At 43.5% G+C, this 27,319-nt stretch overlaps 1 protein-coding gene across 1 annotated transcript in view; it reads left to right on the top strand.

Moving 5' to 3' along the window:
- Positions 1-228: 228 nt before the first annotated feature.
- The window catches only part of LOC114649854 (NALCN channel auxiliary factor 1), a 662,864-nt gene continuing 635,773 nt past the window's right edge, over positions 229-27,319 (top strand). The window contains exon 1 of the mRNA XM_028799214.2: positions 229-1,902. Coding sequence (XP_028655047.1) covers positions 1,174-1,902 — 729 coding nt within the window. The 5' untranslated portion in view covers positions 229-1,173. The remainder of the gene's footprint in view (positions 1,903-27,319) is intronic.

The following is a 27,319-nucleotide window of genomic DNA, read 5'->3' as shown; positions in this document are numbered from 1 at the left end:
GCTGAAGAAAAGTGAAACCCATCCGATAGAGGCGGAGGGGTGTGTGTGTGGAGGGGGGGGGGGGGGGGGGGGGGGGGGGGGGGTTACCAGGAAACACTGGTAATCTCAGCCGTCTTCCCATGCTAATCGTAACGAAAGGTGAATGCGCGTCTAACTTCAAATATGAACTTACCTTTTGGTGTTAATATTTTATTTCCATTTTTGTAATACACGATATTGAGTGCAGTTTTTTTGCAGTGGATTTGCTTTAAAATTCCATAAGTACAGTATATATAAATGTCGTGATTTCACGCATTCATTCTATATATTAACAAGAAATGTCATATGTTTAGGGGGGTTATATTGACCTGACAGCTACCCGATACGTGCGTTAGCACTAATTTCTCCGCATTTGAGCGCGCGCACAAACTCACATGTGTACACACATACACACGCGCGCGCGCACACACACATGCACGCACACACACATACAACCTGTCGCGACTTTTATGTGATTTTTTTTTTTTTTTTTTTTTACATACCTTGTTAACAGGTCAAAGAAGGCGGTCTGGAGCAAATAATCTGAAGAGCCGTGATCGAGTCGAGCATGTGCAGATGAGCTGAAGCCTCTGTCGTATCTGATGCTGGCGAGCAGACCCGCAATTGCGCCAGGATGGAGAGATCGCGGGGCTGGAGATGACGCAAATGACCCCGCTCCCCCAAAAAGTGTTTCAAGAAGAACATGGCGGCAACTTAGCAGAGGACCAAGATGATTGAAGAAATCAAAAGGCTAGAGCCACGGCATTCTGCCCAGACACGGAGGAGAAAATCGCCCGGCTGAGACAAGCGTGCGTTTCGCGAACCCTGATGCTCGGTGGTTAAGCGGAGCGCAGGCTGCTGAGAGCTGAGCTACGGAAAGGGAGAAAGCTCAGCACACTCAAGAGGAACGAGAGAGGCATGCTGTCACAGAGAAGTAGGTTTTTCTCAAGAGAGCCATGGATAACCGTGATATGACAATGCCTGGCATAATCTCTTTGCATGCACTAATTGGATGGGAATAGCAGATCATTGCGGAGAAAAGGCAGAAGCACCTCAAAGCCAACGTTTAACAGGGCAGAATATTCTCACGTCAATGCATATTGTGGCAAAGGAGTCCTCACGGTGGAGTCGGTCAGTGCTGCGCGTTCCCAAAATATGACCAGGGGTGCTTGGATGTGTCGGCAGCAAGATGACGGCTTAAAAATCTGGTTTGCACCCCGGGAAAACGAGAAACCTTTTGCCGATTCAGAAAGGGCTCAGAAATGGCGACTGTCCTTAGCATCTCTCTTGTTTTTTACTGTCCTGCTCTCTGATCACTTGTGGTTCTGTGCCGAGGCGAAACTGACGCGAGCCAGAGACAAGCAGCTGCAGGACAAGTTCGCATCCGCCAACATGAGCGATCACTTCTCATCATCAACAGAGCATCTACTCTGGTCAGCCCTCCATTCACCCCCCGACAGCCTCAGTAAAGACAAGAATGCTATTTTTATAGGGAATTCTACCAAACCGTGGTGGCGACTAGAAACTTGTCATCCGCATAGTTTATCTAAAAACTGTTTTACTTTTGAAGACGCTGAATCTGTTTGCAGAAGCATGAGTGAGGATACAATACCCACATCTTTGAATTTAAGCGATTTTTACCTTTCGTTTTGTAATTCCTATTCTCTTTTGGATTTGTTTAGCGGTTTGCCCAGTCCGGACAATTTAAACTGTAGCCTTGAAGTGGCTACGGATGGTAATTTATCCGAATGCAGTCAATGCATTCAGGCGTACCAGCTCTATGACCAGCATGCTCAGGAGAAATATGAAGAGTTTGAGGTTATGATTCACAAATTCTTACTCTCGGATGGATATTCTGTAAATTCGTGCTTGGAAGACTGCAAGGTAGGGTTGCTGACTTTTTCTTCATTTCTTCTCTGTTTTTTTCGCCCGACACAAGAAAGTAGCGGGTTTGTCCTGGGAGTTGGATCTTGCCGTCGTCATGGCAACAGATGTCTATTAGTTGCGGATAAATGCGGTGCGGTAAACAAACAAAAAAAAAGAAAGTCTTTGGAAATGTATATTCATTCTCTTCGCATTTGGCGGATGCGCTGTCTGCTTGGATTTACTGTGTATTAACACGAGCATGTGACAGAGCGAGGTTGCCTTGAGGCGAGCATTAACTGTTAACACAACTCTTTTCAAAAACTGCATGCGATTCCTCCGTTTTTGGCGTGCGCGCACGTCCCTGGCACTAAAGCATTGTATCGGGAGATTAGTTTTAAGCTTCTAAATGGACTGTGGCTCTTAGAGTGATTGTTAATTCTATAATGTGCTGGTGTTAATGGGCGACGGGAACTGCCGCCGCTGGTCTTCCCGGCAGCTAGCAATGCGGACAATATTAGGACTCTCTGGAACTTGTTATCTCGGGAAATGTATTCCCATCCTGGGGTTTCTGGACTGGAGGCAAGAAATGGTTGGTGTGTATATTTCGGTCGGTTTGGTGTTGTGTCAGTGCCGCTGATATACATTGATAAGACGATCGGAACGTTATAAGAGTGGCGGGCAGTGTTCTCTGCAAGCTAATTACTAAAGAGTAGCCATGGTTTGTGAAGCTGATTTCAACGTAGCCTGTACCGAAAACTCCTCCCCCCACCCCTCACCCCATCATAATTTATATTGGAGTATATTTGCATAGTGTCACGGAATTTGTTGGTGCTCATTCTGAAAGGTATTTGATGACGATGGCTGCAAGTATCACTGCAGTAGCCTTTGGTGAAACCGTGATGACAGAATTTCAATAAGTCTCATCATTATTCAGAGCGTATCCCCTTTCTGATTCTACAGAGACTCGTGCAGTGCAGATTCCGGCTCAATGCCTCTTTTTGCTCAGCTGCTTTCGCTGAAGGTAGAAGTTAGTGCAGAGTCGCCGTAGCTTCATTTACGCCGAGCCGCAGAGATGATTTTTTTTTTTTTCACACCCCGAATCTAAAGGTGAAAGAGAGCTCAGTATCGACTGACTCATTTGCGAAGCACGAGGATAGCAGTGTGGTGTATTCGAGCCGTGCTGTAGTTTGACAACAAGGTGTCATCCAATCAGCAGAAGCCAAGCTTGATATTAAATCATCGATGTGTCTGTCAGTCGGTGCTCCACTGCCGGCTCTTCTTTGAATATTTAAATGAAATCATCGTTGGAATAAGCTGCTATTTGATTGGAACCAGTGTGGTAATGGTTCAGCCGATATACAGCACTATGGTGGTGACCGCAATGGAGTCATTCTACTGGATGGCGAAGTTAATTTTGTTTTGTATTCTGTACTCAGTGTGAAGAAATGTGTGTGTGCGTGCGCACACGGAAAAACACACACACACACACGCTTATGGAGTGAAAGAAATGTTGAACACTTTATTAAAATATTATATATGTCCCCACCAAGCTACATTTTTTCTCAATTTGGTAATAATACGTATTGATCTTGTATTCAATTATTGTATCTATTCAAACATAATGTACTGAAACTGCAGTTTGATGGGGCAATAACCGGGTGACATGCTCGAATAATTTCTAATACAGTTTATGTCCTGAATTGATAGCTGCCATCCTTGAGGTCTTTTGTAACAGGTGAGAAATAAAGCATGCACGCGGAGAGGTCACACTTGGCTGACGCTTCATTTACACGCCGCGGGCAGAGTGGAAGGTGGGTGTCCACTCGAGGAGTATGAAATGCGTCTGAACTCGGAAACAAGGGTCTGGGGGCTTCACTGATACAGTATTCTATCCAGCTGAGCAGTTCAGGCAGAGAATGAACGCTATTTTGCTGTCTGTGGTGCTGAAACTTAGGTGTCAATAAAATTCTGTCAAGCCAAGTCGTTTAGACAGAGCATGAACGCCAGCGCTGTCCGTGGTGCTGAAACTTGTGCGCCGAGTCTGCCAAATGGGAAACGGCGATTAAAGCATCGCTTGTGAAAAAGAAGCCTTAGATACTGCCAGTGAAGACTTCATTTTTAAGGGCCAGATGTGTCCGATGACTAACAGATACATTACGAAAGAGGGCCTGGACTTGGTGTCTTCAATCAGTTTGCAGGTTTTTTTCAGCTCGCTGCCTTTACTGCATTGCTTTCTCTGTTTAATACAATACTAAGTGCATTTAAGTATAGAAGATTGCTTCCAGCCAATTTAGCGTAGAGAAGAAAACAAATGTAAACAACATGATGTGTCCATCTAAAATGAAACCGCTTGGAGCAATCAAATGATCCCTGCCTGCCTTCCATGCAGCCAGCTTTATCTTTCTTTTCTTTTTCAGAGCAGGTTTGAGTTTCTAATGACAAACTATGATACTTACCGTGTACATTTAATAAAACCCCTTTTAAGATGTTGTGACCTGTTAAAAAATGAGCACCTTCTTACACCTCCACGTGCAGCCGTCCAACATTTAATTAATAGGGTGAATGACCCCTCTTCACTGTAGTATCAAATATGCATTTTGCTAGACACATACACACACGCACACAGAGTTCAGTAAGGCAACGTTTGTCAGTTCTTATTTTTCATTTTCTTTTACTGGAGAAATGTATTCCTGTAATCCAAAAAGACAACACTATCAAGAACATGTTTTTCCCTGCTTTCAAGTGTAGAGGTTAAATCAAAAGTGGAAGTTTATTTGTCAAAAAGAAACTTGATTATTGGTTTTAATTACTGTATATGAATTTCCATATCAAAATATATTTATTTCTGTTTATTTTACTAGTCATGTCAATACCCAGTGTTGAATTGCTGGCAGATGATATCTTGTCAAACTAAAGGAACAGGGTGGCAATATCTATCTATCTATCTATCTATCTATCTATCTATCTATCTATCTATCTATCTATCTATCTATCTATCTATCTATCTGTCTGTCTGTCTGTCTGTCTGTCTGTCTGTCTGTCTGTCTGTCTGTCTGTCTGTCTGTCTAGATGGCAGGTGACAGTGGTGTGCAAACTGTAACACACAGGGAAATAATAATAATGATAACCCATTTGGACCCTGAGGGTCAAAATGTTTTAATCCAGTGTAGTCTACCTAGTTTTGTATGGTCCTAGAGAGTGAATATGTGAAATATTGGTTCAGATTGTTTTGAAGTTTTAGGATTGCATATGAAACATATGGATGGCCATTTCATGTTTTATAGAGAAAAGCCAATCAAAATGACACCTTTTATTGGCTAACTAAAAAGATTACAATATGCAAGCATTCGAGGCAAATCAGGCCCCTTCTTCAGGATTTTTTTTTTGATTACATCTTGCCTGAAGAAGGGGCCTGATTTGCTTCAAATGCTTGCATATTGTAATCTTTTTAGTTAGCCAATAAAAGGTGTCATTTTGATTGGCTTTTCTCTACATTCATAATGGCTAACACGGTACAACACCCTAGTACTATGTTAGATAGATAGATCGATCGATCTGTTATGTAGTGCCTTTCTATCTATCTATCTATCTATCTATCTATCTATCTATCTATCTATCTATCTATCTATCTATCTATCTATCTATCTATCTATCTATCTATCTAGATGACACGTGGCAGGTGGCAGTGGTGTGCAAACTTTAACATTCATAATAATAATAATAATAATAAAAATATAATAATAACCAACTTGGACCCTGATGGTCAAAATTTTAGAATCCAGTGTAGCCTGCCTTTCTGTATTGTCCTAGAGAGTAACTACGTGGAATTTGGTCAAAACTGGTCTGAGGGTTTAGGATTGTATATGGAACATATGGATGGCCATTTCATGTTTTATAGATAGATAGACAGATAGATAGATAGATAGATAGATAGATAGATAGATAGATAGATAGATAGATAGATAGATAGATAGATAGATAGATAGATAGATAGATATGAAAGGCACTATATAACAGATCTATCTATCTATCTATCTATCTATCTATCTATCTATCTATCTATCTATCTATCTATCTATCTATCTATCTATCTATCTATCTATCTATCTATCTATCTATCTATCTATCTATCTATCTATCTATCTATCTATAAAACATGAAATGGCCATCCATATGTTCCCTATACAATCCTAAACCCTCAGACCAGTCTTGACCAAATTCCATGTAGTTACTCTCTAGGACAATACAGAAAGGCAGGCTACACTGGATTCTAAAATTTTGACCATCAGGGTCCAAGTTGGTTATTATTATGTTTTTATTATTATTATTATTATGAATGTTAAAGTTTGCACACCACTGCCACCTGCCACCTGCCATCTAGATAGATAGACTGAAAGGCACTACATAACAGATCTATCTATCTATCTATCTATCTATCTATCTATCTATCTATCTATCTATCTATCTATCTATCTATCTATCTATCTATCTATCTATCTATCTATCTATCTATCTATCTATCTATCTATCTATCTATCTATCATAGATAAATAGTTAGTATGAAAGGCAATATATGATAGATAAATAGATAGATCTGTTATATAGTGCCTTTCATATCTATCTATCTATCTATCTATCTATCTATCTATCTATCTATCTATCTATCTATCTATCTATCTATCTATCTATCTATCTATCATATATTGCCTTTCATACTAACTATTTATCTATGATAGATATATAGTGTGGTGCCCGGTGGGCATCCACGCCCAGCTGGGACGCCCAGGAGGAGTGGAGGAGGGCTTGTGCCTCCTCCAGGACACGAGAGGGCGTCCTCCCTGGTGGCTTTGGGGATCATGGGTACAGAGCTTGGAAGCTCAACCCTGTAGGGGCCCATGGTCACCGCCAGGGGGCGCCCCAATGCCTTGGGAGTGTTGGCCCTCAGTACTTCCGCCACACTGGGAAGTACTGGGTGGAAGAGACTTGAAGACACCTGGTGGACTTCTGGCTTCACCATGGGAGCTTCCGCCACACAGGGATGTGGCTATGAGCCCTCAGGATCCACCTGGAGTCCTTCCGGGGGGAATAAAAGGGGCCGCCTCCCTCCAGTCAGGATCGAGAGTCAGGTGGAAGAGGACGAAGCTTGGTGGAGAGGAGTGGAGGCGGACCAAAGACTAAAAGGCATTGTGAGTGTGGCCAAGGACTTAAAGGGGTGATTGGTGCTGCGGCACTGGGTTGTGTGCACTATTCTATTGTAAATAAACGTGTGTTGGGTGAAACTATGAAGTCTACCTGTCTGTGTCCGGGCTGTTCCCCACAATAGGTAGATCTGTCTATCTATCTATTCATCCTCGACCCTCACTCACATGCGCATATGCAGTTTTTGCAAACTTAAAACTAAACTAATAGAGGTCCAGTATGTCACCTCTTCTGCTGTGTTTTCATGGTGTTTGCCCAGCAGCTGAAGTATTGTGTTTCCAGCTTGCTTTGTGTTTTTGTGTATGGTCGCATGGTGTTTCAAAGGACAATGGTGTCCCATGGATGGCACATATCAGTAAATGGCTCAGACGCCACAGAGAGTGAAATGCACACTGGTAGATGGGGAGGTTCTCTGTGTGACCCTGTAGAAAGGCAATAGGCCACCTTGGGTGGTAGTTCTTTTGTGTCCAATGGGCGTACTGGAAGAGAATTTACTGAGGATACTAATGTTGGAAGTGAATTGAGGAGGAGAGGAAGTCCGGTCCGCTCGTTGGTGGTGGCACATACAGTATAGACGTTCAGATACTGGTGGCTCTGTGCTGCTCCAGACCCAGAAGGAGAGACGTGACCTCATAGAAGGTGCTTTCCAAGGCCGTTTACTGAACTGCCATACTTTCAGAGCCCTTGGCTTTGCTCTGTTTTTTCAGTTTCCACTGGTATGTTGCAATTTGCCTTTAATCATCCCTTCCTTATGTGTTGATCCTGGACTTCCTTGGAATTACTCCAGATTCGGACAGACACCAGAGGGCACTCTCATGTAATAAAATAGAAATCTGAAAAATTAGGAAAAGATGACACTAGTAAAATATCAAGTCATGCACACGAGCCCTGACCAGGCGCCAGCTGCCATCATCGACTCCTACGCTGATGCATGAATACAAGCAACCTGAGCTGTCACTTGCAGGAATGATTTGTGTTTTCTGTCTCTATTAAAAAAGTATGTAGCTGTTTAAGATAATTAACTTATTGTGTTCTTTGTTTCCACACCTTTACTGTAAAAGAAACAGCTCATCAGTATTTTAAAATTCTATCATAGTATTTTCAGATTACTAAATGTTCTCTATTTGAAAAACATGTTTCCACTACAATTGCAAGTAATCCTTTATAACAGAATGACTCTTAACAGGAAACAGCATTGATAAATACAAGAATGAACTTTAATGAAAGCTGAAATGGTTTAACTGGGTGTTCTATGGTAGCTTGTTTGCCATGAAAAAGTGAGGTTAGTGAGGATGAGGATTCACAATCCTAACCCTAATCCTAATCCTAACCATAGAGAGTCGTATAAAAAAGTTTGGGAGGGGACCCCTCTTAATTCTTTGGATTTTTGTATCTCATTGGCTGAGCAACTTCCTTTTAATATCTGACATGCCTTATGGACACAGTAGTATTTCAGCAGTGACATTAAATTTATTGGATTAACAGAAAATATGCAATATGCATCATAACAAAATGAGACAGGTGCATAAATGTGGGCACCCCAACAGAGATATGACATCAATACTTAGTTGAGCCTCCTTTTGCTAATCTAACAGCCTCTAGACGCTGTCCTCCTATAGCCTCTGATGAGTGTCTGGATTCTGGATGAAGGTATTGTTGACCATTCTTCATACAAAACCTCTCCAGTTCAGTTCAATGTGATGGACAGCCTGCTTCAAATCAATCTATAGATTTCCGATGATATTCAAGTCAGGGGACTGTGACGGCCATTCCAGAACATTGTACTTCTTCCTCTGCATGAATGCCTTTGTAGATTTCCAACTGTGTTTTGGGTCATTGTCTTGTTGGAATATCCAACCCCTGCGTAACTTCAACTTTGTGACTGATGCTTGAACATTATCCTGAAGAATTTGTTGATATTGGGTTGAATTCATCCGACCCTCGACATTAACAAGGGCCCCAGTTCCTGAACTAGCCACACAGCCACACAGCATGATGGAACCTCCACCAAATTTGACAGTAGGTAGCAGGTGTTTTTCTTGGAATGCGGTGTTCTTCTTCCACCATGCAAAGCGCTTTTTGTTTTGACCAAATAACTCCATTTTTGTCTCATCAGTCCAAAGCACTTTGTTCCCAAATGAATCTGGCTTGTCTAAATGAGCATTGGCATACAGCAAGTGACTCTGTTTGTGGTGTGAGTGCAGAAAGGGCTTCTTGCTCATCACCCTACCATACAGATGTTCTTTGTGCAAATTGTGCTGAATTGTAGAACGATGTACAGATACACCATCTGCAGCAAGATGTTCTTGCAGGTCTTTGGAGGTGATCTGTGGTTTGTCTGTCACCATTCTCATAATCCTGCTCATATGTCGCTCCTGTATTTGTCTTGGCCTGCCAGACCTGCTGGGTTTAACAGTAACTGTGCCTGTGGCCTTCCATTTCCTGATTCCATTCCTTACAGTTACAGAAACTGACAGTTTAAACCTCTGAGATGGCTTTTTGTAGCCTTCACCTAAACCAGGAGACTCAACAATCTTTGTTTTCAGATCTTTGGAGAGTTGCTTTGAGGATCCCATGCTGTCACTCTTCAGAGGAGAGTCAAAGGGAAGGAAGCACAACTTGTAATTGACCTCCTTAAATACCTTTATATCTCATGATGGACACACCTGTCTATGAAGTTCAAGGCTTAGCGAGCTCATCAACCAACCAATCAGCATTGAGCAGTGACAGGCATTCAAATCAGCACAATGACAAGGGGACCCACATTTGTGCACAGTCAGTTTTTCACATTTGATTTCATTTCATACAATTAAATACTGCGTCACTAAAAATCTTTGTTCGGAAAACACCGCAGTACTCAGATGTTCCTAGGAAATGAAAGACAGACCACTGTTACCTTTACTGTTGAAAGGAGAGTCAATTATTATACAGGCTGAGAGGGGCTCACAAACATTTTCATTTGACTGTACTTCCACACACAGAAAGATAATATACATTGGAACAGGGACACAATGGAAACAATTGTCACCCACGTGGAATAAATTCTTCTACTGACTACAACAAAAAAACTTTGTATAACCTTCACTGGTTCAATAAGGTGAGAGAACCCAGTTTCAAAAACTACAAGATCTCAGCAAAAACAATTCCCAAAAAGTAAGTGGTGATGGCCTGTGCATCTCTCAGCATCCCTGGGATCAGACTAAATATTCAGCAATGGGCTATGGAGCCCATGAGAACCCTTATTCATCCCTAACTCTAACCAAGTATACAACCTGGGAGGAACTCTGAGAGTGACCAGACCCGTTTCTGAACCTTCATCCCCCTAAACCCCTTGAAGCCGCACTCCCCAATTAAATATTTTCATTGGACGGTTTTTGAACCAACAACCACATTTTATTCTTACCAGTTTTTGAACTCTTAGTCGCTTTAACTACTTTTGTTTTTAGATTCGGGCGGCACGGTGGTGCAGTGGGTAGTGCTGGCGCCTTGCAGTAAGGAGACCAGGGTTCACTTCCCGGGTCCTTCCAGTGTGGAGTTGCCATGTTCTCCCTGTGTCTGCGTAGGTTTCCTCCCACAGTCCACAGACATGCAGGTTAGGTGCATTGGTGATCCTAAATTGTCCCTAGTGTGTGCTTGGTGTGTGTGTGTGCCCTGCGGTGGGCTGGCATCCTGCCCGGAGTTTGTTTCCTGCATTGCACCATGTGTTGGCTGGGATTGGTTCCAGCAGACCCCCGTGACCCGTGGTTAGGATATAGCGGGTTGGATAATGGATTGATGGATGTTTTTAGATTCAAAAATGTGTTTCATATGAAATGAGTGTTCAAAAACTGTCCCTCTAAAAATAGTTAACTGTTACTGGAGCTTACTTAAGGTCACCCTAATTTGTACAAAGGATAATAATAATACTAATATATGACCTGTAGGGGGCGCCACTTATCCCCAAAACCCTCCAATACACCCACATCAACCTTAATATAAACTCAAATGAAGATTGATCCTAACACAAATCTGCACACTTGATATAATAATTTCACAGCACAATTCTTCCTTTCTCTACCTTCTCTTTCCTTCTGGCGATCTTTGCCCACTTCCTTCCCGACTCTGACCACTCATACAGGGAATTCTACTTCTTTCATGCCGGACCTGGGAGCACTTCTGGGGTCACAACACTACCAGCCGGAGACACTTCTGGGTCAGGCAAAAGCTCTCTGAACTGAGGACAATTTTTCCCTGCAGCTCCCCCTTGTGGTATTGATGTAACATTGCAGGGCTGCTCTACCGGACTACAACTCCCAGCCTGCCCTACGGATATCCACATTGGCACCGTCGTCCATGAGCACTGCCACCTATTGTGTCAGGGAGGTGTATAGTATGTGTAACTCTTCTCCCTCTGTTCTTCCAACAAACTGGGTTATAATGGTCCATGCCAGCCCATGTCTGAGGTTTGATACAAATAATAATAATAATAATAATAATAAATAATAATAACATAAGAGCTATTTACAGTGGTGTGAAAAACTATTTGCCCCCTTCCTGATTTCTTATTCTTTTGCATGTTTGTCACACAAAATGTTTCTGATCATCAAACACATTTAACCATTAGTCAAATATAACACAAGTAAACACAAAATGCAGTTTGTAAATGGTGGTTTTTATTATTTAGGGAGAAAAAAAAAATCCAAACCTACATGGCCCTGTGTGAAAAAGTAATTGCCCCCTGAACCTAATAACTGGTTGGGCCACCCTTAGCAGCAATAACTGCAATCAAGCGTTTGCGATAACTTGCAATGAGTCTTTTACAGCGCTCTGGAGGAATTTTGGCCCACTCATCTTTGCAAAATTGTTGTAATTCAGCTTTATTTGAGGGTTTTCTAGCATGAACCGCCTTTTTAAGGTCATGCCATAGCATCTCAATTGGATTCAGGTCAGGACTTTGACTAGGCCACTCCAAAGTCTTCATTTTGTTTTTCTTCAGCCATTCAGAGGTGGATTTGCTGGTGTGTTTTGGGTCATTGTCCTGTTGCAGCACCCAAGATCGCTTCAGCTTGAGTTGACGAACAGATGGCTGGACATTCTCCTTCAGGATTTTTTGGTAGACAGTAGAATTCATGGTTCCATCTATCACAGCAAGCCTTCCAGGTCCTGAAGCAGCAAAACAACCCCAGACCATCACACTACCACCACCATATTTTACTGTTGGTATGATGTTCTTTTTCTGAAATGCTGTGTTCCTTTTACGCCAGATGTAACGGGACATTTGCCTTCCAAAAAGTTCAACTTTTGTCTCATCAGTCCACAAGGTATTTTCCCAATAGTCTTGGCAATCATTGAGATGTTTCTTAGCAAAATTGAGACGAGCCCTAATGTTCTTTTTTGCTTAACAGTGGTTTGCGTCTTGGAAATCTGCCATGCAGGCCGTTTTTGCCCAGTCTCTTTCTTATGGTGGAGTCGTGAGCACTGACCTTAATTGAGGCAAGTGAGGCCTGCAGTTCTTTAGACGTCGTCCTGGGGTCTTTTGTGACCTCTTGAATGAGTCGTCTCTGCGCTCTTGGGGTAATTTTGGTCGGTCGGCCACTCCTGGGAAGGTTCACCACTGTTCCACGTTTTTGCCATTTGTGGATAATGGCTCTCACTGTGGTTCGCTGGAGTCCCAAAGCTTTAGAAATGGCTTTATAACCTTTACCAGACTGATAGATCTCAATTACTTCTGTTCTCATTTGTTCCTGAATTTCTTTGGATCTTGGCATGATGTCTAGCTTTTGAGGTGCTTTTGGTCTACTTCTCTGTGTCAGGCACCTCCTATTTAAGTGATTTCTTGATTGAAACAGGTGTGGCAGTAATCAGGCCTGGGGGGTGGCTACGGAAATTGAACTCAGGTGTGATACACCACAGTTAGGTTATTTTTTAACAAGGGGGCAATTACTTTTTCACACAGGGCCATGTAGGTTTGGATTTTTTTTCTCCCTAAATAATAAAAACCACCATTTAAAAACTGCATTTTGTGTTTACTTGTGTTATATTTGACTAATGGTTAAATGTGTTTGATGATCAGAAACATTTTGTGTGACAAACATGCAAAAGAATAAGAAATCAGGAAGGGGGCAAATAGTTTTTCACACCACTGTATTCTTTGTCACCATTTTCCATTTCATCTGTGAAACCACTCATAAGCTCGATCACACAAGTTGAGCCCCATATAAAATCACCAAAGGTTATTAAATTAATGTTAAGCTGTCATCTTTATTAACAATGGACAATTGTATTTATATTAAACTACCAATAACAGGTTGTCTACAACACCATCTAAAAGTGATCATTTTGAATTTGCTCCCATCCACATGACACACTTTAGCACGGCCCCCCCAAACACCCCCCCACCCCACTCGGTGAGTACCATGAGGCCCACATGCAGACTTTCAGCCCTAGCGCTGTGTGATGATGTGGCTGGGAAGTGAAAACTGCGTCCTGCTGTGTTTCAGTATGAAGCAGCAATTCATTATCCTGGGTAATTAGTTAAAATGTGTATGGCTAGAGTTGGCAAGCATTTAACACCATTTAAATTGCAAATAAGGTCTTGTGTTGGTTTGACCTTTAAACAAGCACACCACTTTTGTTTGATTTGTTGAATGTCACTTTAATAATCCTAGGTTTTGAAGGACTGAAATTATCATTTAGAAACTGATTATATTTTAAACACTTTTTTAATACCCCAGTTGCTTAATGACAACATTTGAATTAAAGATTTCTTTCCACCTGTGATACATTAAAACAGGTTGGGTTTTCCGTTGTAATATGTTGACCTGAAATGACAGGTGACAATGTAAACCGGTGCTCCTGTACTGTGTCTGTCTAGTCGGGGATCCTTTGTACCAATTGGTTTATATTTTATAGTGAATTTTCTGTCTATTTAATTTGTAAAGTAGATTTCTTATTTGTAGTTTTTAGCACTTTATGTACATACTAACCACATTATTTTGTCGAGACAGGTAATTGAAAATATTTTAAAATACTTATTATCTCTTGCCCCAGATGTACCTTGAGTGCCTTTCTTTGGTATCCTTGTGTCTGAATGTCTCCTGGCTGGTGCCCCCCTCTGTCAAGTACCTCCCCGTAAAGCCCACTTCTCAGACTCTGTCAAGTTTGAGGTCCCTTGCTCACCTCCTGTCCACTTTTATACTTCCAAGCTTTAAAGGTGACTCTCAGCGGGCCTCCTACACTTTTACTCCTCCTTGTGGGTCTCACAATCTCACTTCCTTTTTGGACTGCATCACCAAAGCCAAACTGACCAATCAGATTGTGCAAAGAGACCAGACGCACTGACCCCAGTGTTTTATTATATAGGAGATCGACTGATCTTATTATTCAGTAACACTCCTTTGTACTGTTTATGCTTACAGTGCATTTCTTGCCTTTGTATTTTGTGCCTCCTCTTTTCCAGTCCATGATAAACTACTTCAAAAATTCATCTTCTTGTACTGCAAAATCCTTATGATTGCATTTAATTTTTTACTGCCTTTCGCTGACTTTTTATTTAACATTACACCTCTCCTGTCTGAAATAAAGTGTCCTTCCTAACTATCTGTCTGTTTATAGACACATGGAATTTGTTACAAAGTACAGTAATCCCTCGCTATATCGCGCTTCGCCTTTCGCGGCTTCACTCTATCGCGGATTTTATATGTAAGCATATTTAAATATATATCGCGGATTTTTTGCTGGTTCGCGGATTTCTGCGGACAATGGGTCTTTTAATTTCTGGTACATGCTTCCTCAGTTGGTTTGCCCAGTTGATTTCATGCAAGGGACGCTATTGGCAGATGGCTGAGAAGCTACCCAGCAAACTTTTCTCTTTCTCTTGCGCTGACTTTCTCTGATCCTGACGTAGGGGGATTGAGCAGGGGGGCTGTTCGCACACCTAGACGATACGGATGCTTGTCTAAAAATGCTGAAAGATTATCTTCACGTTGCTACCTTCTGTGCAGCTGCTTCGTGAAGCGACATGCTGAACGGTGCTTCGCATACTTAAAAGCTCGAAGGGCACGTATTGATTTTTGCTTGTTTGTTTTTCTCTCTGTCTCTCTCTCTCTCTCTCTCTCTTTGTCTGCTCCTGACAGAGGGGGTGTGAGCTGCCGCCTTCAACAGCTTTGTCCAGCGGTGCTTCGCATACTTAAAAGCCAAACAGCCCTATTGATTTGTTTGCTTTCCTCTCTATCTCTGTGACAGTCACTGCTCCTGACACGCACTCCTTTGAAGAGGAAGATATGTTTGCATTCTTTTAATTGTGAGACGGAACTGTCATCTCTGTCTTGTCATGGAGCACAGTTTAAACTTTTGAAAAAGAGACAAATGTTTGTTTGCAGTATTTGAATAACGTTCCTGTCTCTCTACAACCTCCTGTGTTTCTGCGCAAATCTGTGACCCAAGCATGACAATATAAAAATAACCATATAAACATATGGTTTCTACTTTGCGGATTTTCTTATTTTGCAGGTGGCTCTGGAACGCAACCCCCGCGATGGAGGAGGGATTACTGTAGTGTGGTGGATGACAGAGATTTAGGGACCTTCAAAAGTTTGCTAAAAATTACTTTGGAGACACTTGGTGAACAGCATGGGAGAGCTTGTTTAACATTCTGTCTATCTATCTGGCCGGAATATGGCACCATGACCCATGGATCTGTGTGATTGTCATCTTTGTTTTCCATTTAAATTCCTTTGTAAAGTCTTCTAATTGAAAGTATGCTTCATATTTTAATGTTTTGTTCAGAATATTTCTATCTATCTATCTATCTATCTATCTATCTATCTATCTATCTATCTATCTATCTATCTATCTATCTATCTATCTATCTATCTATCTATCTATCTATCTATCTATCTATCTATCTATCTATCTATCTTATAATGCCTTTCACATCTATCATAGTGCCTTTTCTATCTATCTATCTATCTATCTATCTATCTATCTATCTATCTATCTATCTATCTATCTATCTATCTATCTATCTATCTATCTATCTATCTATCTATCTATCGTAAAAGAGGACAAAGACAGATGAAGGTCTGGGGTGACACCACAACCTAGTATATTGTAAACAAAAAAATAATAAAGTGCTTTTCAGCAAAATTAACGTTTCTCAAGATGCAACTCTGATGTTGACACTTCTAGTTAAATACAAGCCAGACAGGAAGAGGCGGGTCCAGGAGGACAAACACTGGAAGTGATGTCAGAGGTGGTAAGGTTTTCAATCATCCAGTCTGTAGAGGGAGGAAGAGAACTCTGTTCTGATGTCTCTTAGTATACCTATAATTGTAAATATAATTCTAAATTAAGGTCTGTTTAAAATCTATCTCTCATCTAGTGTTTTTCATTTCTATCTATCTGTCAGATAGATAATAGATAGGAAGGCACTATATTTCTGTTATATTGAATATTATCTTTCAATATAACAGTTTTGTAATGCCTTTAATCGTGCCCTCTCTGTATCTACATTACATAGAAACTTTCCTATCTATCTACAGTTCCTGTTATATAGTGCCTTTCATTTACATTTACTTATTTGGCTGATGTCCCTATCCAAGATGATTTACAACATTTATAATACAATTGTTTAGATTTCTTCTTTGTCTTTCCAAATGGAGCACAGGCAGGTCAAGTGACTTGATCATCGTCACACAGTGTTGTTATTAGCAGGATTTGAACCCACAACCTCACGGTTGGAAGTCCAAAACCTTAAGCACTACAACACACTATCGATCTACCTATCGTCTTTCCTGTTTAATCTTCTCTTCTATTTTATTTTTTTATTCTCAATATCTGAAACATCCCCCCCCCCCCCCCCCCCCCCCCTTCTTTCTCTCTCTCTCTCTCTCTCTCTCTCCGGTGTTGTAATGATTTTGCATCTCCAGTGTCCAAGCCCGGTGTGTCTATTAGTCGGTGTGTCAGTAACGCTGCAGATGCATTTGTCACTTTCCGAGGTCAGGCGCACGACTGACAGGCCACTTCCATGCGTCAAAACAAAGCCATGTTTCTTCAGCAGCTGGTCAGCAGCTTTAGTGTGACTTAAAGGCATGAATGATAATGACTGGTAATCAGATTTTTCAAGTAGCAGTGAAGCCAAGAAAGTTTTCCTCAGGCAGTGTGGTGCAGAGGCGGAGATGCGGGACTTGAAGCTTCAAGGCTGCTGCTTCAGTTCGTTCGAGAGTCGGTCACTTAAGCTGCCCGAGTTTTAATTGTAAAATAAAGTAGGCTGGGTATCCACAGCTTTGACGATCTGGTCATGTTAGTAATAACCTGCAGGGACAGCGTATGGTGACTTTGCGATCGCCATAGACGGCAGGGCGGTATTTTTATTGAACAAAATGTAAATATGTTTTTTTTTTAAGTTACGTAATAGGAATACAAACTATGAGAGTCAAGTATGAGCGTGCATTTTCAGTCCTTCATTTATATACTACCTATAATGACGCTGAGAAATATTTTCATTATTAAAGTCTCCCATTTCTCTTGACGCACGTGGCACCGCCTCGCCACACTTCGCGTTTTCGATAAACAAAGCGGGCGCATGCGCGTTCTGAAGATCCTTAATATCTACCGTATACTGGCATTCACCTTCTCTATTTTCAGGTTGTATTTGTGCTTATTATGTCATCTCTTTGTTAATTAATGGATCATTATTAAGATGTCTGTTCATGTCTTGTTAGTTAGTTTTATAAGAAGGGACAGACGGGCTTCCTTTACCTTGATGGACAATTTAAAACTACCAAGGGAAGCGTGCAGGATGAGAAAAACAGAGCGAGTTTTACTTCGTATTGAATTCGATTTCCCAAGCGCAAACTTTTCTTATTTTGTCAAAAGAAGTGGTGAACTATTTCTACATTTTTTTTTAATTGTTTTGGGTGTGAAGTCATTCAATTTAAATCTACAATGCAAGAAAGTGTACAGAAATTCAAGTTGTCTTTTCTGAATCCATGGTATATATGGGGCTTAAGGGAGGGGGTATTATTTAAAGCATCGGCCCCCCACACACTCCCATGCCCCTCACCTGTCTTGGCCGGCAGACAAGAAAGACTCTCAAGTCTGACAGCTGCCACAGGGCGGTGCGGTCTGGAGGGGTGACTGTTTTGTTCAGATTCCTCCAGTGAGTTCATGAAAAGCAGTGCAGTACAATAATACAGCGTAAATATATTTCATACAATGTTATAGTTCCCCCTTTTCAGACTCCCAGTCATTCCCTCCCCTCCCAATGAGAAGGAAGGAAGCAAAGAGCTAAAGAGAAAGTTCAAGGATGTAAATTTGCTCAGTCGGTAGCAAAGAAAGATCTGCATGAGTGTGAGAGGCCAGCGATGTTTTGTAGAATAGCTGTAACAGTAAATCGGTAAGTCCATTTCTCTTCATGCCTTACATCCCTCTTTCCTTGTGCTTCTTGTTGCCCTTCTTCATGGACGCCACACAACGTGACCCCCAGACTCACCAATGTATGGTTTGCACAGTTTACTATCTTATGCCAGGCACTTGGCTTTGTTCATCAGAAATTGTTGCCCACACTGGGCATGGACATTCAAATCTGGATCTGTTTTAGCTTTATATGTCGTTATGTATTGTGACACTAGGGGTCGCTGTTGCCCCATAAAACCCACAGACAACGTTTCCAAACACCAGGTAAAAAGTCCCAGTAATATTTTAATTATTATAATAATGTGCACAAAGCACCCCCACAATACTCAAAATAATAATCAACAATAAATCCTCCTCTCCACCCAGCAGCTCCATCACACTTCCTCCCAACTCCATCTCTCTTAATGGGTTTCCCACAGTCCTTTAAATAGTCCTTGACCCGGAAGTGCTTCTGTCCTTCAGTCCATGTGATTCCATAGCACTTCTGGGTCAGATCAAGAGTTATATTTTTCTTCCGTCCCCGTGACTTGGGAGTACTTCCGGGCTATACAGGGAAATAAAAATCCCCTTGTCTTTCTGCAGCATCTCAGGGTCCCCAACAGGGCTGTGAAACTGAACTTCATCTTCCATGGTGCCCTGCAGGAATCCTGGGTACTTCTGTGCTGTATGGGAGACGCCATCTAGCGGCCTGGATGTGTCGGCTGGGGTGAGTTTCCGGCCATCCATCACAGTATGCATGTCAGAAGATCACCTTCTGGGATCACCAGAAGTGTGTAATAGCACTCCAGAACAAGAGGAGGCGCTGTCGCTAATCCAGAGTACAGAGGAGACGTCCAATGATGTCAATTGGCCACACCCCCAAGCCAGAGTCCTATAAAATGTGTTTATTCTCCAGATGTAGGTGTCAATTTTAAACCGTAGCTGGCCACAGGATGGCCTCTTCTACTCGGCAGCATTATGTTGAGACACTGACCAATTTGGCACTGATGGAATCCCACCTTCGCATTGAATGCATCTGTCACTGCATCACGGTCACACTTCCATCATACATATCTTGTATCACTCTTACATACTTCTCTGCCACTCCCGACTTCCTCATACAGTATCATAACTGCTCTCTAGGCACCCTGTCCTATGCTTTCTTCAGGTCCACAAAGGCACAAACACCACCAATGTGATGTAAATTTTCTGGGGGGGAGACTCAGTATGCACTCGATTAAAAAATCGTCCCATAATATGTTCTTCAAAGGAAATGAACCAAGCATGTCAAATCTTAGGATGAAAAAATAATTTGTTGTATCCTTTTTTTTTTTTTTTCTGGTTCTCTCCAACCCAAATGTCACAATACAATACAATATTTTTATATTACTATAGCCCAAAATCACACAAGAAGTGCCACAATGGACATTAACAGACCCTGCCTTTTGACAGCCCCCCAGCCTTGACTCTCTAAGAAGACAAGGAAAAACCCTTGAAAGGAATAAAATGGAAGAAACCTTGGGAAAGGTGGCTCAAAGAGAGACCCCTTTACCAGATAGGTTGTGCGGTGCAGTGGGTGTCAAAAAGAAGGGGGTCAATACAACACAATACACAGAACAGAACACAATCATCAAAACAATACAATAGTGCAATAGAAATATTACAAGTATGGAGCAGAATTCAACAGGAGATGATATCACATCATAGGATTTGGATTTGTTCAGAGTCCTGGAGACCTCAGCCATCAAGCTGCCTCCCCCTATTGGCCATTCCACAGCTGAGTCAGCACTGGGCCAGTCAATCCGATGAAAGGACCCCTCTATCCGACGATCTTCCATCACAGATGACTTTACCTTAGGCAGGCAGAACAACTTGACAGGTGGGCAGTGGGCACCAAGTGCCACATTTGAGTACCGAGAAGAGAAACAGAAAAGGTGAGGGTGAGTAACAAATTAGAACAATCATGTTACTTATGTTTTAGTGCTAATGACTGACAACAGAGATGAACAGTTAATCAGCAGCTCTAGTCAGGGTGTGCAAAACTGAAGCTGTGAGTCTTTGAAAGCTGAGACTGAAGAGGCATCTCTTATAGTAGCAGGCAGACCACTCCACAGTTTAGGGGGCCCCTGTAACTAAAAGCTCGACCTCCCACTGTTATTTTATTAATCCTTGGAATCAGAAGCAGACCAGCATCTTGAGATCTTAATATGTGCTCTGGTTTGTAAGTCATGATACGTTCATAAGTTCAGTCACACAAGGGTGTGAAAGCACAGCCGCTCAAGGGGGTTGGGGCTCGGTCTGTCCTGAACAGGCTGGGATCAGGATGGTGTGTACTGTGAAATAAAATAATATTAAATAATAATAATAATAATAATAGGGTTAATCTGTGTCTATCATTGCACAGTGGTTAGCACTGCTCATGGGTCCACATTCCTGGGTTTGAATTCAGTCACCAGCCATCTGTGTGGAGTTTATTTTATTTAGTTTGTTTTTTGTTTTTTTTTCTTATTATATATGCAAGTACAACAGACAAAAAAAAGATGGCTGGACAGACAATTTATAAGGGGGGGACTGGAAGTGAAGTAAAGTGATGCTGGGAAAGCCGTGGTGATGGATGGGAAGATGATGTCATCAGGAGGGGACCAGAGGTTAGAAAGGAACCTGGAAATGGCTGGTTTCAGTTGTTGTCCGGGGAAAGTTATGGTGGCGGTGCTTCGTTCTTCCTGTGGGAATATAGAGAGAGAGGTTAGTACCCCGCTGTTGTTCCCTGCGCCGCATCGGGTCCTTAAGCTGGTCCCAATGCGCTTGTGCATGACGATATATATATTTATATATATTATAAAAGGAAATCTTGAGACGAGGCAAAACTTTTGCCAAGAGATTTTTTCAAATCCTACCCTTCTCTCCGCCATTTCTGGTTAACAGCCCACACCCGCGGCCCTCTCACCTCTCATTGGTGTGAATGCCTTTGTCAGACTCCGTTCCTACTCTCTCAGCTCTTATAAATTTTTACATTTTCCTCACTTTAAGTTTCCAATAAAAGAAGACGTATTATATCCAAATCTTAATGAAAAATTTCTTCCCAAATGGTTATCAACAGAAGAAATGAGTACACAGGCAATCCTAGCACAGAGAAACGATGAAGTCAAATGAATTAATGCAAAACTTGTCGATCAGTTTCATGGCAAATTGGTTAAATACGTATCAATAGACACTGATGGAACAGTTGGTGGTGATGGTGAGGAAGATGAAAACATCAACTTACAATTTCATGAAGAATATCTATCAACCGTTAACACTGTCAGGTCTTCCACCAGCCAAATTACTGTTGAGAGAAGGACGTATCGTAATGGAACTGCGTAATTGATGTCTGAGTGATGGGCTATGCAATACGACAAGATTAGTTGTATTCAAAATTGGTCAAACAATTCTGACATGTAAAATTTTAACAGGCGACAAGAAAGGTCATATAGTACAACTTCAGGCGATAACATGAGACATCAAAGGAGATCTTGATATGCCATTCATATTAAAACGTTTACAGTTTCCCGTTCGAATAGCTTTTGATGTGACAATTAACGAATGACAGGGACAAACATTCAAAAAAGTCAGTTTATTTATTAGAGAGAAAGAAATGAAATTCACTCACGGGGGAGTTATACGTTGCGTTGTCACAATGTATCTCCAAACAGAATCACAATTCAATTCGATATTGATAAAAAGTTAATTCCAAATATTATTTTTACTGAAGTTTTACAGTAAAAGTGTAAGTTTTGAAAGTATTTGCGTGTTAATTTCAAAGCCAAACAGAACGAAAACGTATAACGCAACGAATACCTCTAACACAACATGAAACCTAATTTTCTTTCAAATTATTACATTTTACTATTTTTAACTATGGATAATTACTCACTGTAATGTCAAATAGTTAGTTCTGTTATGCATATGGAACAATTCCAATGAAAATAACAATCTGTTTAAATTGTACATCCGCTTCCCCATGCGCACGTGACAGAGCCACGGAACGGCTAGCATGTAGCACTGGCCTGGGGGTTGGCAAGCGAAGCAAGCAGGGGGCAGAGCCCACCCATCCATCCATCCTCTTCCGCTTATCCGAGGTCGGGTCACGGGGGCAGCAGCTTGAGCAGAGATGCCCAGACTTCCCTCTCCCCGGCCACTTCTTCTAGCTCTTCCGGGAGAATCCCAAGGCGTTCCCAGGCCAGCCGGGAGACATAGTCACTCCAATGTGTCCTGGGTCTTCCCCGGGGCCTCCTCCCGGTTAGACGTGCCCGGAACACCTCACCAGGGAGGCGTCCAGGAGGCATCCTGATCAGATGCCCGAGCCACCTCATCTGACTCCTCTCGATGCGGAGGAGCAGTGGCTCTACTCTGAGCCCCTCCCGGATGACTGAGCGTCTCACCCTATCTTTAAGGGAGAGCCCAGACACCCTGCAGAGGAAACTCATTTCAGCCACTTGTATTCGTGATCTCGTTCTTTCGGTCACTACCCATAGCTCATGACCATAGGTGAGGGTAGGAACATAGATCGTCTGGTAAATTGAGAGCTTTGCCTTGCGGCTCAGCTCCATTTTCACCACGACTGACCGATGCAGAGCCCACATCACTGAGGACGCCGCACAGATCCGCCTGTCGATCTCACGCTCCATTCTTCCCTCACTCGTGAACAAGACCCCGAGATACTTGAACTCCTCCACTTGAGGCAGGATCTCGCTCCCAACCCTGAGAGGGCACTCCACCCTTTTCCGGCTGAGGACCATGGTCTCGGATTTGGAGGTGCTGATTCCCATCCCAGCCGCTTCACACTCAGCTGCGAACCGATCCAGAGAGAGCTGAAGATCACGGCCTGATGAAGCAAACAGGACAACATCATCTGCAAAAAGCAGTGACCCAATCCTGAGCCCACCAAACCGGACCCCCTCAACACCCTGGCTGCACCTAGAAATTCTGTCCATAAAAGTTATGAACAGAATCGGTGACAAAGGGCAGCCCTGGCGGAGTCCAACTCTCACTGGAAACGGGTTCGACTTACTGCCGGCAATGCGGACCAAGCTCCGACACCAGTTGTACAGGGACCGAACAGCCCTTATCAGGGGGTCCGGTACTCCATACTCCCGGAGCACCCCCCACAGGATTCCCCGAGGAACACGGTCAAATGCCTTTTCCAAGTCCACAAAACACATGTAGACTGGTTGGGCGAACTCCCATGCACCCTCCAGGACGCTGCTAAGGGTCTAGAGCTGGTCCACTGTTCCGCGACCAGGACGAAAACCACACTGTTCCTCCTGAATCCGAGGTTCGACTATCCGACGGACCCTCCTCTCCAGAACCCCCGAATAGACTTTTCCAGGGAGGCTGAGGAGTGTGATCCCTCTGTAGTTGGAACACACCCTCCGGTCCCCCTTCTTAAAGAGGGGGACCACCACCCCGGTCTGCCAATCCAGAGGCACTGTCCCTGATGTCCATGCGATGTTGTAGAGACGTGTCAACCAAGACAGCCCTACAACATCCAGAACCTTGAGGAACTCTGGGCGTATCTCATCCACCCCCGGGTCCCTGCCACCAAGGAGTTTTTTGACCACCTCGGTGACCACAGTCCCAGAGATGGGGGAGCCCACCTCCAAGTCCCCAGGCTCTGCTTCCTCATTGGAAGGCATGTTAATGGGATTAAGGAGGTCTTCGAAGTACTCCCCCCACCGACCCACAACGTCCCGAGTCGAGGTCAGCAGCGCACCATCCATATACAGTGTTGACACTGCACTGCTTCCCCTTCCTGAGACGCCGGACGGTGGACCAGAATCTCCTCGAAGCCGTCCGAAAGTCGTTCTCCATGGCCTCCCCAAACTCCTCCCACGCCCGAGTTTTTGCCTCAGCAACCACCAAAGCCGCATTCCGCTTGGCCTGCCGGTACCTATCAGCTGCCTCCAGGGTCCCACAGGACAAAAGGGACCGGTAGGACTCCTTCTTCAGCTTAATGGCATCCCTCACCGCCGGTGTCCACCAACGGGTTCGGGGATTGCCGCCACGACAGGCACCGACCACCTTACGGCCACATCTCCGGTCAGCTGCCTCAACAATAGAGGCACGGAACATGGCCCATTCGGACTCAATGTCCCCCACCTCCCTCGGGACATGGTCGAAGTTTTGCCGGAGGTGGGAGTTGAAGCTACTTCTGACAGCGGGCTCTGCCAGACGTTCCCAGCAGACCCTCACAACACGTTTGGGCCTACCAGGCCTGACCGGCATCCTCCCCCACCATCGAAGCCAACTCACCACCAGGTGGTGATCGGTTGACAGCTCTGCCCCTCTCTTCACCCGAGTGTCCAAGACATGTGGCCACAAGTCCGACGACACGACCACAAAGTCGATCATCGAACTGAGGCCTAGGGTGTCCTGGTGCCAAGTGCACATATGAACACCCCTATGCTTGAACATGGTGTTCGTTATGGACAATCCGTGACGAGCACAGAAGTCCAATAACAAAACACCACTCGGGTTCAGATCGGGGGGGCCATTCCTCCCAATCACGCCCTTCCAGGTCTCACTGTCATTGCCCACGTGAGCATTGAAGTCCCCCAGCAGAACGAGGGAGTCCCCAGAAGGTATGCCCTCTAGCACCCCCTCCAGGGACTCCAAAAAGGGTGGGTACTCCGAACTGCTGTTCAGTGCATACGCACAAACAACAGTTAGGACCCGTCCCCCCCACCCGAAGGCGAAGGGAGGCTACCCTCTCGTCCACCGGGGTAAACCCCAATGTACAGGCTCCAAGTCGGGGGGCAATAAGTATACCCACACCCGCTCGGCGCCTCTCACCGGGGGACAACTCCAGAGTGGTACAGAGTCCAGCCCCTCTCAAGGAGATTGGTTCCAGAGTCCAAGCTGTGCGTCGAGGTGAGTCCGACTATATCTAGCCGGAACCTCTCAACTTCGCGCACTAGCTCAGGCTCCTTCCCCTTCAGAGAGGTGACATTCCACATCCCAAGAGCCAGTTTCTGTAGCCGAGGATCGGACCGCCAAGGTCCCCGCCTTCGGCCACCACCCAACTCACACTGCACCCGACCTCCTTGGCCCCTCCCATAGGTGGTGAGCCCATGGGAAGGGGGACCCACGTTGCCTCTTTGGGCTGTGCCTGGCCGAGCCCCATGGGTGCAAGCCCGGCCACCAGGTGCTCGCCATCGACCCCCACCTCCAGGCCTGGTTCCAGAGGGAGGCCCCGGTGACCCGCGTCCGGGCGAGGGAAAACACCGTCCAAAATTGTTTTTCATCATAGGAGGTTTGTTTAACCGCTCTTTGTCTCATCCCTCACCTAGGACCAGTTTGCCTTGGGTAGCCCAACCAGGGGCATAAAGCCCCGGACAACAGAGCTCCTAGGATCATTGGGACATGCAAACCCCTCCACCACGGTAAGGTGGCGGTTCGAGGAAGGGGGGGGGGCAGAGCCCCCTAGTAAAAATAAAAAAATTGTATTTAAATTGTAATGACTTAACTAAAACAGTGGATTCACAGTCTCTTTAATTTTTATTTTTTTACTAGTAAAAATAAAAATTAAAGAGACTGTGAATCCACTGTTTTAGTTAAGTCATTACAATTTAAAAAAAAAATCCACATGGCCCCAAATGGGCCCCCGAAAGCTCACAGACCCTTGTAAGTTACACAATCCATTGCTACTCTATAGTTTCAGTAAGTAACAATTAATTAATTAATTAATTAATTAATTAATTAATTAATTATTAATAATGCGGTGGGCTGGTGCCCTGCCCAGGGTTTGTTTCCTGCTTTGCGCCCTGTCTTGGCTGAGATTGGCTCCAGCAGACCCCCGTGACCCTGTAGTTAGGATACAGTGGGTTGGATAATGGATGGATGAATAATTATTAACAGTTATTATATTATTTTTGGGTACCCCCTTGTAAATATTCACCAAGTCCTGGTGTCACCTGCAACAGTGAAACGAAAACTCTGGAACAGACATAACAAAAGAATGACAGCGCCCCCTAGTGTCCCAGGGTGGTACTGCTTATCTCAGATAGGCCCAGAAGGTGACACATGTGTGACAAAACATAAAAGTGAATGGCTTGGCATAAATAAATAAATGTAGGCAAAGAATTTAAAAAGCTGAACTCTTGTTACTCCCCTGGGTCTGTCTGTAGCTGGAAAAGAAAAAAAAAAGCCCAAAATGTTCCAAAATCGATAAATAAATATTCCATCTTGAAAAGCCTGTACTTCGACACAATACAGCGTGCCCAGTCTTGCTTTGATGGCTGGCTTTAGTGCTGAAGTTCAGACGTGGTAATTAGTTTATGGCACTGAAAACGGGCATTTTTAAGCAATTATACTCTGGCTAAATAAATGATCTCATAGATCATAGTGGCCTAAGGTTCCCTGGAGATCTTTTTATCAATACCAAATTAAAGATCATAGAGTGCCGCAAGCAACTTGTTTTTGTTTTTATTCTTCTTAGCAAAGAAATGGCAGCCACTTCTTGTCTTTTGAGAAATTTGGAAGGCAAAAAGGAATGGCATTTGTTTGGATGATCCAAGATCTTTAACCTGTCACTGTCCCAGGCCTCAGTTTCCTCCCTGTCTTAAATCCTCCATCTTACTCCCTTTAACCAAATAAATCACCCATAACCTTCCTGAATGACTATCGGCCAGTAGCGCTCACCCCGGTGTTGATGAAGTGTTTTGAGAGACTGGTCCAGAGTCATATCAAGTCCTTCATCCCTCCCACCTTTGATGCACACCAGTTTGCTTACAGGGCTAACAGGTCTACTGAGGACGCTGTTGCTGCTGCTCTCCATGCTACTCTGTCCCATCTGGAGCACCAGGAGAGCTACGCACGTCTC

This window comes from Erpetoichthys calabaricus, chromosome 4 (genome assembly GCF_900747795.2).
Source record: "Erpetoichthys calabaricus chromosome 4, fErpCal1.3, whole genome shotgun sequence".
NCBI classification, from domain to species: domain Eukaryota; kingdom Metazoa; phylum Chordata; class Cladistia; order Polypteriformes; family Polypteridae; genus Erpetoichthys; species Erpetoichthys calabaricus.
This window is presented reverse-complemented; position numbering and strand designations above follow the sequence as displayed.